The sequence below is a fragment of the Pungitius pungitius genome, chromosome 8 (assembly GCF_949316345.1).
Source record: "Pungitius pungitius chromosome 8, fPunPun2.1, whole genome shotgun sequence".
NCBI lineage: Eukaryota > Metazoa > Chordata > Actinopteri > Perciformes > Gasterosteidae > Pungitius > Pungitius pungitius.
The window spans coordinates 19,663,919-19,681,497 of record NC_084907.1 but is presented as its reverse complement, the minus strand read 5'-3'; the positions used below and the strand labels follow the sequence as shown (position 1 = coordinate 19,681,497).

Here is a 17,579-nt window from a genome sequence, read left to right as displayed (position 1 = left end):
ATCGCTCTTGCGTCTAATCATTGGCTTTTTGAAGGCATGATCTGGGCTGGAGAGAGCGAGAGGAGTTAAGAGGCATCGTACTTGTGGTGATTACACCTTTTATCACATATGGACATCCGACACTTTGCCACTGTCAGTCGCACCGATTGCCGTTGAAGTGAACACGCCGTTCATTGATTCACGACGACGTGGTGGAAAGTGCGCTTTCAGCAGGGCACACCTTTTATCGCGCCAACTCCGCTTCGTCTGGCCTCCAACACCCTTAATTTAGTCTGTCGGGCATAACCAATATTTCTGCTGCTCTCTAAGTGTATATTTGTAATGCTAATTAGGCCAATTGTAGGGAATCAAGCCCGAGATGCTTAACACAGCCGCTAAACTATCACAGAGGGGAAAGATGGCAGTAACTCGGGAGAAGAAAGGGCTGCTCAAAAGGAGCAAAGGGAGATCAAGTGAGAGAAGGACCGGTGGAGGGGGGGGGGGTGGGAATCTGATTACCTTGTCAGTGAGTCTTTGGTTTCTCTGGGGATGGGGAGGAAGCCAGTCTTCTAGTATTTATTATGACCGGTCTCCAGGGTAATCGAGACCAGCAGAAAATAACCGGTAAAGAGCTGCTGCAGTGATGAACACAGCTCACTGATTGGCTCACACCGGCGTCACCGGACTAATGATCTCATCCTCTGCACTGCGTTGGTCACTGGGATCGGAACTATTGCCTAAAACCTCAGGTCTGTTCTCTACACCGACGAATTTGGGAAGTCGAGGTAAGTGAGAATGAAAAGAACAAGAAGTCCTGCTGGAGAATATTGGGTTTCGATTAGAGTCGTTATACAGCTGAGTGCAAGTCACGGACTTTGTGTCCTGGTCCCTGGCCCTTGTTTGCTCACCTTCACCTCCTTTGTCGCTCGGCCCAGCGAGGTCCCGCCACCTCGCTTTGGCCCGTGAGAAATTATTATTTTGTACTGGGAGATAACAGTGTGTTGCCTTGAGGCAGTTTCTTCGCTTCACCTCCTTAAAAAAGATATTGCTGTGATAAAGCGGCGCTCCCCTCTGTGCTCGCGCTAAATCGAAGGGGAAGCCTTGAAGGCAAGGTCTGGTGAGAGGGAGCCAGATGAAAGGAATAAAACAAAGAATCGCTTGATATGTTTGTGCAGTTGTGGGTTTCCATGGGGGGGGGGGGGGGGCATTGCTGATTACCATAAGACTGTTTGCAGGGGCCTCCCGCTCGATTGTGGGGAACTTCAAGGCGTCCTTTCCCGTCTCCATGCGGGTTTTCCGCAGACGGTGGATTGATTGCAGCCACATTTCTCTGACTCTTCGCTGTTTGAAATGAGTGGAACGGTTTGAGGCGCTCAGCCGAAAGCAAAAAGTCACGCACAACACAAAATAGTGGGCGTTTGGTAAAGTTATACAACATTTTGTTTGCCGTATTTTTCTCTTGCTGCAATAGGTGGAGTGAAAGTGTGACCGGATCGCTCATCTTATTTCTCCGGACCTGCTTGTCGAGGTCGCCACGACCCCTGAGCTTAAAAAAAGGGGTTCACCTCGCCACTCCCCGCGGGTCGCACCTATTGAGACACGCTGTTGCCCTCTAGCTGTGGCATGCTTACAGGATAACACAGTCACAAACAAAAGCACACACACACACACACACACACGTACATATACAGAGAGGAGGAAAAGGCTCCCGGGCTGAATAGGGGTGTATTAATCACACTGACGCCCGGCACTACGATCTGTGACCCAGTCTTTTAATTGCATCCGCTCCGCTTTGCCCCGGCTCTCCCTCTTTATCTCGGCTCATTCGCCTTCCTCATTCCTCCAATGAGAGGCAGCGAATGCACAGATAAAGAGGGATGGCCGAGGATGGGAATAAACCCGAAAGGCTCACCACGCAGGACGAGGACCGCAGAGGCGGCGCCGGCGCCCGGGCCCCCGGTCGTGGAGGGAGCGACTCCGAGGCGGGGGTGCAGCAGGGAACTAATATCCGTGTGGAAATCTTCATAATCCATTGAACTGGCGTGACGAGCTTTGAAAAAAGAAACCAGCAGGAAGAGGAGGCCCACACCCTGTCACCGGGGGTTACCGTACATCAGTCTGCATCTTGCATAGTTTTTTTTTTTTTTTTTTACACCCGGGCCCCCCCTCACACCTGCAGAACGAGAAGGAGGCGACAGAATGAAATCAAAAGGTGTCGGCCTTATCGCAGTGTTTCAACAATGTGGGGCGCCGTTTCTCTCGCCACATCACCGGGTGGCGTCAAACGTGAGCAGTGACGCACGCGAATGCATGTTGACGTCGCCTCGTCTCCCACGCCCGCACCTATGGGAGCCGACGACACGCGTGCCCGTTTTTGCATCAGCTGTAACGATCGTGAATGCAAAGAGCTGATGTCACGCACGCCGATGTGTCTCTCTCTCTCTCTCTCTTCTTCTACCTTTATCTCACTTGCTCTTGGTCCCTCGCACAAACAGCGACACGCGCTCACACACACACACACACACACACACACACACACACACACACGCACGCAGTCACACTTGAGTCGCAGTGGTTTCCTTTTGTGTGAGCGAGCTGTCAGGGCCAACTGTGTGGGCTTTTGTTAAAACAGAACTGCAGAGGCAGAGGAATTTATTTCCAACTGCGGCAAAAAAAAAAAAAAAAAAAAAAGGTTCCAGGAAAGTCACATTGTACCTGCAGTGTTTTTTAAAAACAGCAGTATGTAAATTGAATAAGTTATAAGCATCCCTGTGGGGGGCACAGTGGGCTGGATATCAAAAGGCTTTCAGGAGTTGTGGATATACGGCACGGGGGGGGGGGGCCTCGGGTTTCACCGCGCACTCAAGTGCAGTTTAGTTTGGTCGTGATAAATCACAACATCTGAGAATAGATTTTACATCTTCACTTCCCATCCGCGACTGCTCTGCTGCCTCCCCTTCTCCCCCGCACACTGAGAGGTGTTAACCTTTATCATCTGGCTTGCCTCACAGGTGGAAGGGATATCAAACGTCAGCAGCTGCCGTGATGTCCCTGTCAGCTGGGAACCTCGACGGTTTTGTCCCATTCCTTTTTTTTCCCCCAGAGGCACAGCGCGCTGCAGGGTCGCCCCTTTTCACGCGTGGCTTTTGACTTCTGGAGTCATCTCTAAGTGACTCTTGGGCATCTCGTTCATTGATCTGGTTTTGAAATTGACTCATTTGAATGCCGGCGATTTGCATTCAAATTTGTCGAAACAAAACCACCCTCAAGACGGGCAGAAGATGTGATCTATGAAATGTTTTCCAACACGCACACAAAAAAAAATTGCGTCACCACCGAGGTCCCCCCCCCACCCCCCCCCCCCGCTGAGATGTTCTTTGCACGCCGTGTGCTCCGTTACAGCCGCGTTCGTTTACCCCGTCAGTCGGCGCCGTGCTGCTGCTGCTGCTGCTTATCACAGCCTCGGGGCGGAAAAACACTGTGATTTTTAAAATTGAGTGGGTGGCGTTGGTTTTTCCCGCCGGCTTGAGGAAAGCAGCAGGGTACCAGAGGGAGTGTTTACTTAGCGCTGTGGCACGACCGCGATGAACGGCACGATAACATATTATCCATATGCTCAGTCTGGAGCCATTCAACCCCTCCACGCTTGGTAAATCCCGAATCTCTAGCAAGCACTTTCAGCATTAACTTTTCTTTAAAACTGCATCCGCTGCATAAGAGGGGGGGGGGGGGGGTATATAATGTCCCCTACATTTCTACAGTTTTTTGCTCTCGGTCGTCTATTTTAAGATATTGTAGCTGATGTCATGTTTATTTATTCATACACCTTTTTAAAAGCACAAAATCAGATCCCTTCATCAAAAAGGCAGATCAGATTAGCAGTAGACTCATTCAATGCAGGGTGAGACAATCAGGATCAAAGGAAAACTAATAAAAGGCAGGCTAAGACTGTAATAAAGGTTGCTATATGAAAGCAGGTCTATAAAAAGATCCACCGGAGTCTTGAAAATGAGCCGCCAAAATCACATCATCGTTTCTAAAATCAGCTAACAGGTGAATAAACCCTTTCAAACATTGACCCTCTTTTGGGTCTTTGGTGCCATATGTTCTCAGCTCACTGTAACGGCGGTAATCACTTGCCCACCAGGGTGTCTGTGCCGATGGCTCAGAACGGCACTCGGGGAGAAGAGCTCCTCAGTCTGCGAGGAAACGAGGGGAAGACAGAGGGAGCAGGCAGGGAGAAGGAAGGAAGGAAGGAAGGAAGGAAGGAAGGAAGGAAGGAAGGAAGGAGGGACGGGTAGCAGGTTAGGCAGAACGCGGCCTCCCACTGCAGAACGGGAACAGACGGGTGACAGCAAGCGGGGGGGAGACGAGGGAGGCGGGCTTCCATACCCGCCATCCACACTATGCACATGTAACGTTTCCATACAAGAGCGGCGGTGGCCTCCCTTTAGGGCATTGTTACAAGCTGAAAGAGAGCATAAGCGCCTCTCTCCCTCTCTCTTTGTGTGTCTGTGTGTGTGTGCAAAGAGGACTTGTGCGGTCGGCAGTCACGGCTGCTCGCCCCGCTCCGTTTTAGCGGCGCCAGCCGCCCTGTTGGACAGCATGTCCAGAGAGGAGCAGCCAAGCAGAATGGCACCCGCCTCAGCGAGATGCCAAACGCCAAAGCTGTGGATGGCTGGACACACTAGAACACACACACACACACACACTTAGGAGGATGGACAAATACACTCAATACACGCTGTTAGTCCGCCACACACTTAAGCTGGTTGTTTAATGCGCTCCAATGCTTTTCCTCTGGAATCAACGCAAAACACAGGCACAAAAAGTCCCATTCATTCCGCAGACAAGGAAGATAACTGACATAATGGGACTCTGAGTCATAAAGCCGCTAACTTCACCAGCGAGGCGCCAAAACGCCCCTCCTTTTACACAGTGGGTGTAAAGTGTGAGCTTCCCACAGAAGGCATTCGCCACGCCCACTCACCTCATCTTCACCGATGCGTGTGTCTGCGAGGCTTGACACTCCTTTTACACGCCTCAGGGAAGGTAGGGAAGGTGATGTGTGATAAATGTATTTGGACAATTCAACATTATTTTACTTTTGCTTAGTGTTGTCGTATAAATTGGTTATGTAAATATACATAATATACATTAGTAAGTATTTTTAATGTTGTATCATGAGCTAATCAGCGGTTAAATGTGCCATTCGCCCCACATATCTGTCTGCAATTGCAAAAACTTTTAAAACTTTTTAAAACAGTTTTTGTTCAACATGTTTACAAAGAGGCCTCAGAACACAGAACTTGAGTTACCTTGGCTCAATAGGGATTTGTTCTGTTTGCAGCTTGAACGCCTCATGATGCAAGTCAATGCAACCTCCGTTAACTGCCGTTAACTCGCCTCGTTATCGTTATCTGACTGTCGAGAGAGACCCCTCTGCTGTCTGCAGGCGAGCCGATCGCTGCGACTACTTTGAACAGCACGGCGGGAATCATCTACAATATAATAGGCCACGTTGTGTTAAGTGTGGAAACATCACTACTCGTTAGCTCTGTTAATTAACCGAGTCAGTCCATGCTGCTGTTTGCATGGACTACGCTTAGAACCTGGGCCTGAGCTGCCGAGGGTCTTCATGCAGGATAAATAAGACGACCGAGTTTGGTGTCGTGTGGGGCTCCAACAAACTTTTCTTCTCAAGTATTCATCGTAGGAAAAGCTTTAACAAGCAGATGTTTTGATTTACCATACTGCAGATGCACAACATGTTGAGTGCATCCATTGGCTTGAGTAGGAATTAGGAAGTAGGAGGTTTTGCTCGATTTGATCAACCGAGCATCCGAGAGGTGTGAGTGAATTATTATTATATCATTCATAAATGCATCCAGAAGTCATACAAAGTCTGAAATAACAATAACATGTAGAGAAAAAAAATGCATTGATGCAGTCAGCCAGAGTCTCCTCAATTCAGTCCCTGTGCTAAAAATGAGCTGACCAGTGGCAGTATTGATTGAACCTGCAGTATATTATTGATGTCATTATTAATTGATGAAGGACTGCAGGTGTACTGACCTTCAGGGCTGTCAGCCTGGAGCCTCGCCTTACTTTGTTCATTTCAACTTCAATTTCTCACACACGGGCACGCTGGATTTCGCCGAGCGCCACATGACAAAACAAATTACACGCTCCAGAGCACAATTACATCAAATAAGCACAGATGAGTTATCAAACCGTGTTGGTCTTCATTCACTGCTTCTGTTTCCATTGTGATGAGTAGTCGGCATTGCTACATTTGCACGTTTGCTCCTCTTGTCTTGAGACTTAAAGTTTCTGGTGGCAGAGAAAATTGTTCCAATTACTGTTGTGTTTGATATATTCTCTATTTTTTCTGCATCTCTTTTTTTTCTTTTTTCTGTATCTTGCTATCTCTCTTCCACACAAACACACACACACACACACACACACACACAGACATGCGCATGGTTCCTCTATCAGTACCCAGTCTCAGCGTTGCTGCTTTAGTCTCATCTTAACAGCATGGCAGATCAGATCCCACCACCTGATTTGAATTGTGAAAAGGTTTTTTTTTTAATGAATCCCAACGCAATTATGAATAATTTCAACCCTTTATAGATGTGTTAGGAATCGTGGGTCGTGGTCCCGGACCCGGTGGGCGGTGAATGGTAAGCTGAGAGACACTCTATTTACAATGCTTCTCTCCTCCTGTGATGGCTCACAGACCACATGTGTTCCCATGCCAACGGGAACCGACCGCAGCACGCGAGGGCGGACCCACGGAGACCGCCATGCTTTTAATGTAAAATGAACATCCTCGAACTAGCTGCAGCTCAAGCTGACTCCCACGCGTATGCACACAAAGGCGGGAACACACACACACACACACACACACACACTCGGTTCTCCCAGCTGCACCACAAGAGACCTGTCTAAGTGACAACAATTAGCCTGCTCGGTTCAGGCTAATTGAAGCCATTTACATAATACATGCCTGCCATCACAATTCATCTGTGGACAATTCAAGCAGGTCTGAGTCATATTGTCACAACCTGATGTTTAGAACCCCACCCCCCCCCCCCCCTCCCCCCGCCGGCTTGATAAATGATCCCCAGAGTCACTTAACACAAAGCCAATCACTCACATAAGGATTGTGCTCACTTATGTTATTCTTCTCAAAGAAAATAAGGCGTGATTTTTGTCAACATAGGCGGACACACACTGTTAAAACTACGTGTTTAGTGTCCGTCCCTTTTGTGCCGGCAATTACTCAGAGGTGAAAACAAACCCGACGAGGAAACCGCGTGCTTTATTAGCCTGTTGTTTTGGAGCTGCTTCTGACAGGAAGCTGGCCAATAATTTAAATAAATGGCTTGATAAAATGCTTTGCTGTGCGGAATCCTTCACGCCGGATTTCTGAAAAATCACGCTGCCATGGCCCATAACAGGCGATCTGTCTCCTGGGTGATTTATGAAATAAATTTGTCTTGTTATCAGCAGCCAGAGTTTGTGCGATCCCATCATTCAGAGCACATGCTTTTCAACTCGGGGGGGGGGGGGGGTAGAGGTTTGGGGGTGTGGACACTTAATAGACACGTTTAAACATAACAAATCAGTCACTGATGCCGTTGCATCATGCTGTGAACAAAGGGGGTGATGATGCATTGATTACATTTGGCAACGAAATGAAAGGATACTGGGAATGGTTCGGCCTGTTGGTTCCTCCCGTGTTTTTTTGTGTGTGTGTGTGTGTGGTGTGTAACGGCACATTCGGGCCCGCTGTCACTGGTGCACTCGGCAGCCAGACACCATCCCTCAGCGGGTTCCTCCGGGACTCTTCCGTCACGCGTGGAGCGGGAAACACTGCAAAAATCCTCCTTCCACGCCGCCGTGTAGCACATGGCTCTGGTAACGGGATCAGGAGTTTGTGCCTCGTTCTTCTCACCGATGTCCCCCTCTGCTCTCCTTTCCTCTCGTCTCTGCAGTGAAGTTCGAGGACTGCCAGCGCAGCAGGGAGGTGGGCTTCGTCAGCAGCGACCCCAACTTCAGCGTGCGGCCCGACGGGTCGGTGCGCGCCGAGCAGGAGCTGGCCAACCTGTCGGAGCCCGTCCAGTTCATGGTGACGGCCCGGGGGTTCCACGACGCACACATCTGGGAGACTACCGTTAAGCTAGCACTGGCCGGACACCCTCACCCGATGGCCCTGACGAAGGTAACGGGGGGGGGGGGGGGGGGGGGGAACTCACAGGAACTCACAGGATTTTCATCAGTGAAATTGCTGTAAAGCTGCTTTGTCAGAAGAAACTTTCCAGATGTTGACTGTGGCGGGTTGGACAGGGTTCGGGCCGCTTAATGGAGAGCGGACTGCAAAGCGCTTCACAACACAAGTCAGCAGTCGCCCACTGACAACGCCAACCGATGCAAGCTGCTCATTACGAGTGATAAACATTCACACGCACGCGCAGTTTGTGGCTCGCTGTCTTGTGAAGGACACTTTTAACGCGTGGACTGCGGGGGGGCCCGCGTATCGAACCGCTGACCTTCTGATTAATGGACAGCAGTTGGATCCCCGTTGATGAAGCTCCGACGAATCGATCTCTTTTATTAGCACAAAAACAAAAGCTTTCCAGTTACTCTGCGAACACAATTATAGATTGTGTTTGTAAGGTGAACAGAACAGTGTAGCACCACAACAAGACATCACCACCACCTCAACCTCGTACTTGTGTATTTGGGCCTCTTGTATTCTAGTATCACGAGAAATAGTGCAATTGTCAGATTGTTTTTGCCGCATGGGTCAACAAAATAGTGTTTACAGTTCTTTGTTGTAGACATTTGAAAGCTAAACCTAATTAAATTTGATCACATTTTCGTAAAGGATTTAGATTTGATAGGAGCAGTTGAACCTGGATTAAGATTCAATGAAATGCTATTAAACACCAGGCCTAGGTTCCTAATTAGATATGCTTCATTACTTTGAGAAAGTGCGTTTTTTCCCCATCTACCTCTGGGGCGAGATGTTATAACGCTACGTGCATGGGTGCTTCTTTGTTTGTGACAAGTGGAGACATGGCCCCTATTTGTTGCCACGGCTCTAATGGACTGTAATACTACGCGGGGGGGGGGGGCCAAATGTATAGCCCCGGTCACTGGCTTCCACCGCTGGAATGCACTTTGTTGAGCGACGTGGCCATTATCGTTTTTTTTTTTTTTTTTTCCTGCACTGCTTGTTGAACGCCGATGGGCTTAATGTTCAGTCATGTTTCTAATCATGACAAAAAGCCGGAGACTCGTGTCGCTAAAGCAATTGCAGAGTGGGGATTAAAATTCTGCCCGCTCCTGCCAGTGCAATAATGGAGACTAGGAAATAATTGACATTGATTGAGCTAATGTTCCACGCTACCGGAGTCTGCGAGGACCCAGGTGATGTGGTTTTTTTTGGGGGCGTGTAATAATGTTCCACACAAAGAGCTAGAGAAATATTAAATAATTGAACAAGAAATAAATGTGTATTTTCTCTAATCACATGGAAATTTGAAAACAAGCTTTCCATGCGTATAGTGCTGCCAGAGCAACGTTTACATGTGTTTGTGTCGCTGTTTTCCTCACGTGCTTTAAGAGGGTGGGAGGGCTGCATTAGAATCTAGTTCTAATCTCCTGGTGCGCCCTGAGGAGGAATACCAACTGAATACCTGTTTCATCAGCGGCTTGGCCATTAAAAACGCAATTATTCAAATATAGTATGTGCTACGGAATCATGTGAGATAGGAACAGGAGTGAATGGATGCCTATTAAGATGCCAAAAATACACTTTGGTTTCATTTTATTTCCCCTCTGCTTGTTACCTGGTGTAAAACTGATCCGATGTTACCATTCATCATGCACCAGCATTATTAAAACTGCATAATTCCAGGGAAACTGAGTGAAACACTGAGAGACAACCTCCACGAGGCTGAATAATCTCCCTTTTAAACATCTAGTATTGATGACTTATGGCTGCCATTCCTTCATGTGACACAGGCCGAGCAGAAAGTCAGCCCACACAGAGCAGCAGATTCTGGGGGGGGGGGGAACTTGCGACTCTGCAGCGGGGGGCTCTGATTCTGGTCATATTGTTTAACCATAATGAAAGAGGAACAGATAATTACAAAATGACCGCTACCAAACAATGCACGTTAGCGTACAGACGTGTAATGGTTATTATGTCTAACATCTGCTTAGAAATGAATAAGTATGATTGAGATGAATGCGAATGCCATTCCTTCTTCAGGTAGTATTTAGTATTGGACATTATACAATATTGGAGTATTGGAAAATTGATGATTAGCGTTCATTTTTCAGGGAACATTGACGCTTTACAAAAAAATGTATTTGCAGTCGTCCTTAGCCTTTCCAAGACCTTTCACTAAAAAAAAACACAAATGTGAACCTGATGGTACAGATGCATACGCAAGATACATTTCAGGAAAAGTATTTTAAAAAATGACATTACATTTCCTGTCAGACAATCTGCGCGTCATAAGTCACAGTGACGCTGCTCACTTGTCCTCGCAGCTCGTTTTGTGGCTGCTTCCCTCAATAGTGCACCAATCTACCCAAATTGTTGGTAGATTGGATACAAGGACATGGGAAAATAGGTTAAAAATACCAAAGTTACTGGGCAACTGAAGTGAGGCCAATTTTCCCTTTTTCTAGTTCAGCAAAACATACACACAGCAATAAGTAGTTGTTATGTCCGTTGTTATCTCTATTTTAGGAATAATTGAGTCACCCGCAGTAACGGCAACCTCTGGTTACCTCCGCATTATCAACGGGGAAGATATTATCAGCTCCAGATATCGTCTTTCTCTCGACGCTGCATGAAAGACAAACGGCTCAAATAGCAAATTGTTTAGTGTAGAGACAGCTGTTTGTCGGCTCTCATTTGAATTGGCACCAGCAGCACGGAACATTGCTGTGGTTTCATCCTCGTGCGACACTCGCTTTGTTGAACAGCACCTCTGAGAGTGCACTCATTGTTTTGTTTTTTTTAATAACGGGTTTAGCTTCTCACAGAACCGGTGCGCGGTGACCAACGGGCTGACTTTATAGTAAAGTATAGCGTGTGGCGTACAACACCACAGCAAACCTGAAGTGCAGGCCATCTTTGACCCCGAGGGGCCCCCTCCCCACCTGCGTCCGTGCACTGGTGCTATCGCAGCTCTCGCAGCGGGGGTGCCTCGCTGTGAGGGCTCTCCGGCTCGTACTGATTTCATGGCGCGTTGGTTCGGACTCCTCCACCGGCTTAGAGCCCATCAGTTATGCACCACTGGATCCGGACTCGACCCGGGCGCCAGAGCGGGGTTTTAGTGCTTATTTAATTTGCATTTTTTATTTTTTTTTCCCCCTGCACTCTCCCAAGACAACCTCACCTGTTTGAGGTAGATTACGGAGAGGGCCGGGTGGAACGTGGGACCCTTGGGGTCCACCGGTCGATGGAATGCAAGACTGGCGTGGTCAGGTGGTTGCCCTTCTGCAGTGTGCTTAACTTTGTGCGTATAGCCCAATTATGATGACAATCCACTCTGGAAAGCTGCACGTCTCAACAGGAAAACGGCGGCCTTTGAGAATTTCAATATTTCTCCCCCAGAGTTGGATTGATAAAAGGTTTGGGGGGAAAACATCTCAAGGGAGAACATTCTCTTGACTGAAGACTGACACTTAAATATAGCAAAAAAAAAACAGCAAAAGGAACAAAAAGGCACGAAAGACATAAGGAAATAACAAGACCAGAATCAAATATTTTCAGAGCCACACGGAGCACAGAGCGGCAAATGAACGGACATTTTTATTGTATTGTTCTGCCTGTTTGTCGAGCTGATAACCTCCAGATGTCAGCGTCGGGGCTCCGGGGGGGGGGGGGGGGGGCGGCCCGGCCTAAAGAACGGCCCGGCAATGCGCAGCCTGTCTGGGAGCAGGGAGCTGCCAGCTGGCACAGCACCGCCTCTGGGTTGCAGGAGCCTCGGGCGCTTCGGGGACACACTTACTGACTCCTGGTCATGCGCTCATGCACGTGCGCTCTCTGGGTCGCGCAGAGACTTACGCGCACGCACATATGTCCCCGCGTTATTTTGACGCATTTGTTCTTGTGCGGTCATGCCTGCACCGGGGGGGGGCAGGAAATCTTGATTTTCCATATGTGCACACGGGCATGACTGAACACACTACACATGCACTCGCTAAATTCAGACACAGACATTCATGCAGAAAATAAATAAATCCCCAAACACTAATAAGCAACTGGCTTGCTGGCACCGAGCGGAGAGTTTTTTTTTTTTTAAGTCCAAGGTTTCTCTCGTTCCTTTGTACTTCTGGTATTTTCACGATGCCAAAAGCCTGTCGTGGGCCATTCGGCCTGAAAGTGACGTGCAGCCACGAGGCGCGATATCATCCACAAGCAGCCTCGTGAATAAAAGAGCTTCTTCCTTTCATCGTCTCCCGCTACCTGACCGCCTCACTTTCTGACTTCTGTTTTTCGGCATCCTTTCCAAAGCGGTGCTGGAACCCCCGACCGATTGGACGCTTTCACCTCGTTACCCGCGGGGCCCGGATGAGCCGCCTACGTCGGGGGGGGGGCGATTACCGTATAGGGCGGCCATTCGGCCGTTGTGTTGTCACATGTCCTTGCTTTTCCTTTGGTGCTGACACGGAGAGCATTCTGTTGATCCACCATCATCTGCGTTGCTTTGCACGATTTGTCTCTAACATGATCTTTGTTTTCCCTCGTTTTTTTTTTTTAATGAGCATCTGCAAATATACACAGCCACGGAAACCCACAATCGCATTCACAGGCGGAGACTAATTCCACCTGCCGTCCATCGAGGCCGGGCTGGCAGCGTCCCTGCCCTCCCCCCTCCCCCCCGTGCCAGTTGGTACCTGCGACTGTTTTGGATGAGGGGAGCCAGAACGAGAGTTATCTTATCTGGTAAACACATCTGGTCCCTCCTCGTTTCTCTTTCTGTCCTCCAACCATCCGCCTGGTCCCCCCCTCCACCCCCCCCCCCCCCCCCCTCCCGCCCAGCTAAACACACACCCTCCCCCCCCCCCCCCCCCCGCCTTCTCGCTGTCCCATGTCCGCGCTCAACCTCGCGGCCCAATCCTCCGAGCTGCCAAATGTGTCGAAGAGTTAAAACAAAAGATGAAAAAGGTGAGCTGCGTGTGCTCAGGTGCAGCTTACAGTCCCAGGCGAAGCAGGTGCACATTGATGCGATGAGCCGGGGCGACCTGCGTTTGGCGCGGCGACACGTGCCCCCCACTTGGCTCGTGTGCGCGCGCCGTTGCCGTGTGTGTTGGCTACGCGTTTGCCTGCGTTGTGTGTGTGTGTGTGTGTGTGTGTGTGTGTGTGTATCCCAGGTGGGATGAGCGGGAGGATTTTCACTGTGCTTCAGGTGACAGTGACACAATGCCAGTGTGTTTGGGTGTTTTTGTGTGCACACACAGAGCCTAGAGACAACAATAGGATTAGGTGGATTACAGCAATACAACCATTTTACACAGGAGGACACCATGGAGGATTGAGTGAAAAAAAAGCCACTCCGTCTTTTCGACAGCCTTCTAACCCTCATTTCACCAGGCAGGATGGGCACAAACACAATCTCCTCTCTGAAGCTGTAGCTGGAGGGAGTCATCGCGGAGGGTTGTATATACACCCATACATTCCTTTTAAAGGAGTTATCCACAATATTGCACTTCTGTGAAATGTTAAAGGTACCTCGCCATCAAAAAATATGAAGTAGAAAACTGCAGGGCGGTTTCTCTCCCCGGTTTGTTATTACACTGGTATTCCATCTACACCTTATCTGGTGAGAGGCCTCGTTTAGGCCAGGAGTGTCCCATTGTAATTCTGTCTTCAGCAGGGGACATGGAGGAGAGAGACAGGCAGGAAATAAAGGCATCTTCTTTTGAGGGTCTGTGAGCTAAAGAACCTGGCTCCGGGCTGTCTTGGCAAAGGCCTCATGAGATGTGATTCGGCATTGTTCAGGGAAGAAAAAAAGATTGATGTTTTCCTCGTGTCGTTCGCTCCGGCGCGCCCTTCAACACGGGGTTATTGTGAGCGTGATAACGAAGGTATTCAATGCGAGATGTGGCACAGTATGACATGTTTGCGTTTTTTTTCTTTTTCAGGGTGGCATTGAAGAAATGCTGTCAAGAGCCTGGGACTCCCAACCCAGAGTTATCAAGTTTCCTCGAAAACATCAGAGGGGCTCCTCTTCCAACGGGCTGAGGCGACAGAAGAGAGACTGGGTCATCCCCCCTATCAATGTGCCTGAAAACTCCCGAGGACCCTTCCCTCACATGCTCGTCAGAGTGAGTGACATGTTTTTTTTTTTTTTTTTTATATATAATTTCAGCAAATACCACGCACGAGGTGGTATGCATGTGTTTTCTTCAGCACTTACTCAGGTCAGGCAAGAGAGAAGAGTGGTGAATGTGGAGCGATACGTCTCACAATCACCACGAGGCCAAGGGACGCAACATTCTGGTGTTTTCTATCAAGCGCACCCAGCGGGGGGCTAAAAAGCACCTGCGATTTAAGTTGTGATGCCGCGTGATCCGTCTGCTCTGCCTCTGGGCGCCGCAGACCGGTAGAAGAAGAAGAATCTTTGCTTGGAAGGCACACAAATATGCACTTGGTTGCCTGCTTGGTTTCGGGAGAATAGAACTGAGGATTTACTCAAACGTATTCTCTCTCCGCTGCAGTGCATTTCTTTGCAGATTGCAGCACATCAAAGTTCCGGACGTCCAAGTTGTAGTGAGATTAGGTAATATGTTTGGAGATAATCAGTCGTTAGATGATTGCTGTAGCATTTTAGCATTTATTTTACGATAAATAAAGCAGTTGAAGAGATTTTTTCATGTGTGGAAGCTGATTGTGAGCATTTTGTTTGCCTCACAAACATGCAAACAGTAAGTGGACAGGGTTTTTTCCCCTTCCAAAAGTCCACCACTTCTGAAATAAACATGCATGCACACACACACACACACACACACACACACACACACACACACACACACACACACACACACACACTGCAGCTTTCCGAAGCTGTGAACCTGCATAGATCTCTTTTAAGTAATGTGCTGCGACGTCAGTCGGGATTTAGTTTACAGCTTTCAGACCGACTGCTCCCTTTTATGTAATGAATTATAAAACTAGGGAAATTATCAAACGAGGGAAACTACCAAAGCACGATAGATAAAAAAGAATAATACAATTGAGCGCGCAATAGTCTTTAAGTGGAACATTTATAATGAGCTCTTGACAACCATAATCTAAATTTGAAAGTCTACACTGCAAAAAATGATTAATTCTTAATGAAACTGACGCGCAGCCTCAAATGATGTTGCTGAATATTGGATTTGGTCTCTTGTTACAATTTTTCCGCTTCCATTTGTCCAATATATCACACGGAGCGGAACCTAGAAACGTGTGCAGGACTGGGCTGAACTATGAGGAACGCATATTGAGGGCAAAACCTTCTGATGGTAACCATGGTTCTGTCTGTTTGCAGGACAAAGAAGGATTTCGTTTTGCCTCGCAGCTCTGCACATCTAACGTTCATTGTTCTCCCAACAAAAACACAAAGTTTGCCCGAGCATGTGTGTAGCCGGTTGATAACTACGGATGGATCACAACGAACACCACAATAGCAAGCGTCCCATGAAGGCATCAACCTCTCGGCTCTGGTCTTTTAGTCTAAACTCCCCTCTCTTGATGTGCCTCTTATCAGACACCCGGACAGACTTGCAGCTTTCTGCTGGCAGTTCTGACACACACACACACACACACACACACACACACACACACACACACACAGACATACACATACATACATACATACAATGTCATACATACATGCACAGACACACAAAGTCTCTCACGGCCATTTGTACAGCGAGGTTTACACTCCCGCGTTACGCATCAGTGTGTCTGCATGGAAGCATGGAAACACTCCCCCTCGCACAAAAACACACACAGCAGGGCCACGCGATGTCATGGGGAGACGTCGAATTGTTGATGCCCTGCTGGAGAAACGCGCCCTCTTCCATCCCCTTTTCACGTGTCGGGTGTGTCAGATGGTTGGATTGAAACCTCGAGGGCTTCCTTTGTGCGGGCGGCACATGCGAGTCCTCGGGGTGACGCGCGTGCTCGTTTTTGTGCGTCTTCCAGCTAATGCGGCGTGTGGAAACGACATAGGCGCAGCTGAAAGTGGAGCCGCCATGGGGCGCGTGACGGTCCCCGAAAACACAACGCGGCGCCCTGACAGGCGATGGCGAGCTTTTGTCTCGTCCGGGCTCAGGAGCGGTCAAGAACAACCTTTAAAGGCCGCGCACTTGATTTCTCGGACACGCGGCTATTTGTGCCACGGAGAGACTCTTTGAGGTGTCTTCTAGACTGGAGCCGTCACGCACCCGGGTTCGCCGGGTTTAAAGAAGACCAATTAACCTTCGAGGCGTAAATTGCGGCTTTGTGAGCATCAAATGACGCAAAGGACGGGCCCACAGAGGTGTGCGGTGGAGTGGTGGTGGGAATTCTCTTTGATTCCGTGGGAGCACAATGAGAGGCTAATGTGGTTCTGCCGCTGAAGGATATTTCATTAATCCACGGTAAATCCAATTCCGTGTTCAAAAGAAAGTACTTGCTGATTTAATTATAAAAATAAATTATACGATCATAAAGCTATCATCTATTCCTTGGTAGTCGCTATGTAATATTTATGGCGCCGCCATCCCTCTGCACTCTGACGTTGATAATCGTCATCATCATCATCATCAGAGCTCTTATGGCTGAGCTGACAGTATTCTGTTTATGCTTCTCAAAGCAAAAACAAAAGACACCCTCCCTCTCTTACACATTCACACACACACACACACACACCGAAAGTATGAGAGAGCGCCGTTCTGCAGGCCGTTTTCACTTTGCAGTGCAATTCAGTCATGACGAACCACAAGTGGTGCAGCTTTGATGCCATTGATTTAGCATTGTGCTCTGGTGGAATATGCTCCCGAACTTTCTCTGTTAAATTATTTGACATGACAGTGTCAAGTGCAGTGGAAATTGAAAAAACAGCCCAGAGTTAAATGGATACTGAGGTGGACTGCAAAACTCCAAAGCAGCCAGGGCGGGAGATGGGAAAGCGGGACAGACTGTGATTAGAAAAAAAAAAAAAAAGAATGGAAAGTCTTTGGGGAGTGCTGTAAATCTGCAGGGGAGAGAGGCCAACATTAGTCTCAGGCCATTTGTGGCATTCTCATCTCAACCGTCTCCTGCAGCACCTACACTGGGGCCAATGAGGCAAAACCGATGGAAAGCATTCTTAATATGGGGGGGGGGGGGGAGGGGGGAGGAGACCCTCCTTGTATTTAACCACGCCTCAAAGACCAGTGCCCTCTCGGACCCAAGGTCTGGACAAGGAAACGACAACATGCGCTGGATGCAATTGATCACATTTCGGACAGTCATTTAATAATTGCGTGATTCTACGGGCCGAGGGAACGACCAAACTAAAGCTCCTTTCCTGCGTGACTCCGTGTGCCCCCCC

The 17,579-nt window shown here is 48.6% G+C and overlaps 1 protein-coding gene across 3 annotated transcripts in view; it reads left to right on the top strand.

The window, feature by feature from the left end:
• cdh4 (cadherin 4, type 1, R-cadherin (retinal)) overlaps positions 1-17,579 on the top strand; it is a 144,229-nt gene that overhangs the window by 81,951 nt on the left and 44,699 nt on the right. For all 3 annotated transcript variants that reach the window (XM_037489826.2, XM_037489824.2, XM_062563820.1), the window contains 2 exons: positions 7,983-8,209; positions 14,161-14,343. In XM_037489826.2, the coding sequence (XP_037345723.2) occupies positions 7,983-8,209; positions 14,161-14,343 (410 nt within the window). The remainder of the gene's footprint in view (positions 1-7,982; positions 8,210-14,160; positions 14,344-17,579) is intronic.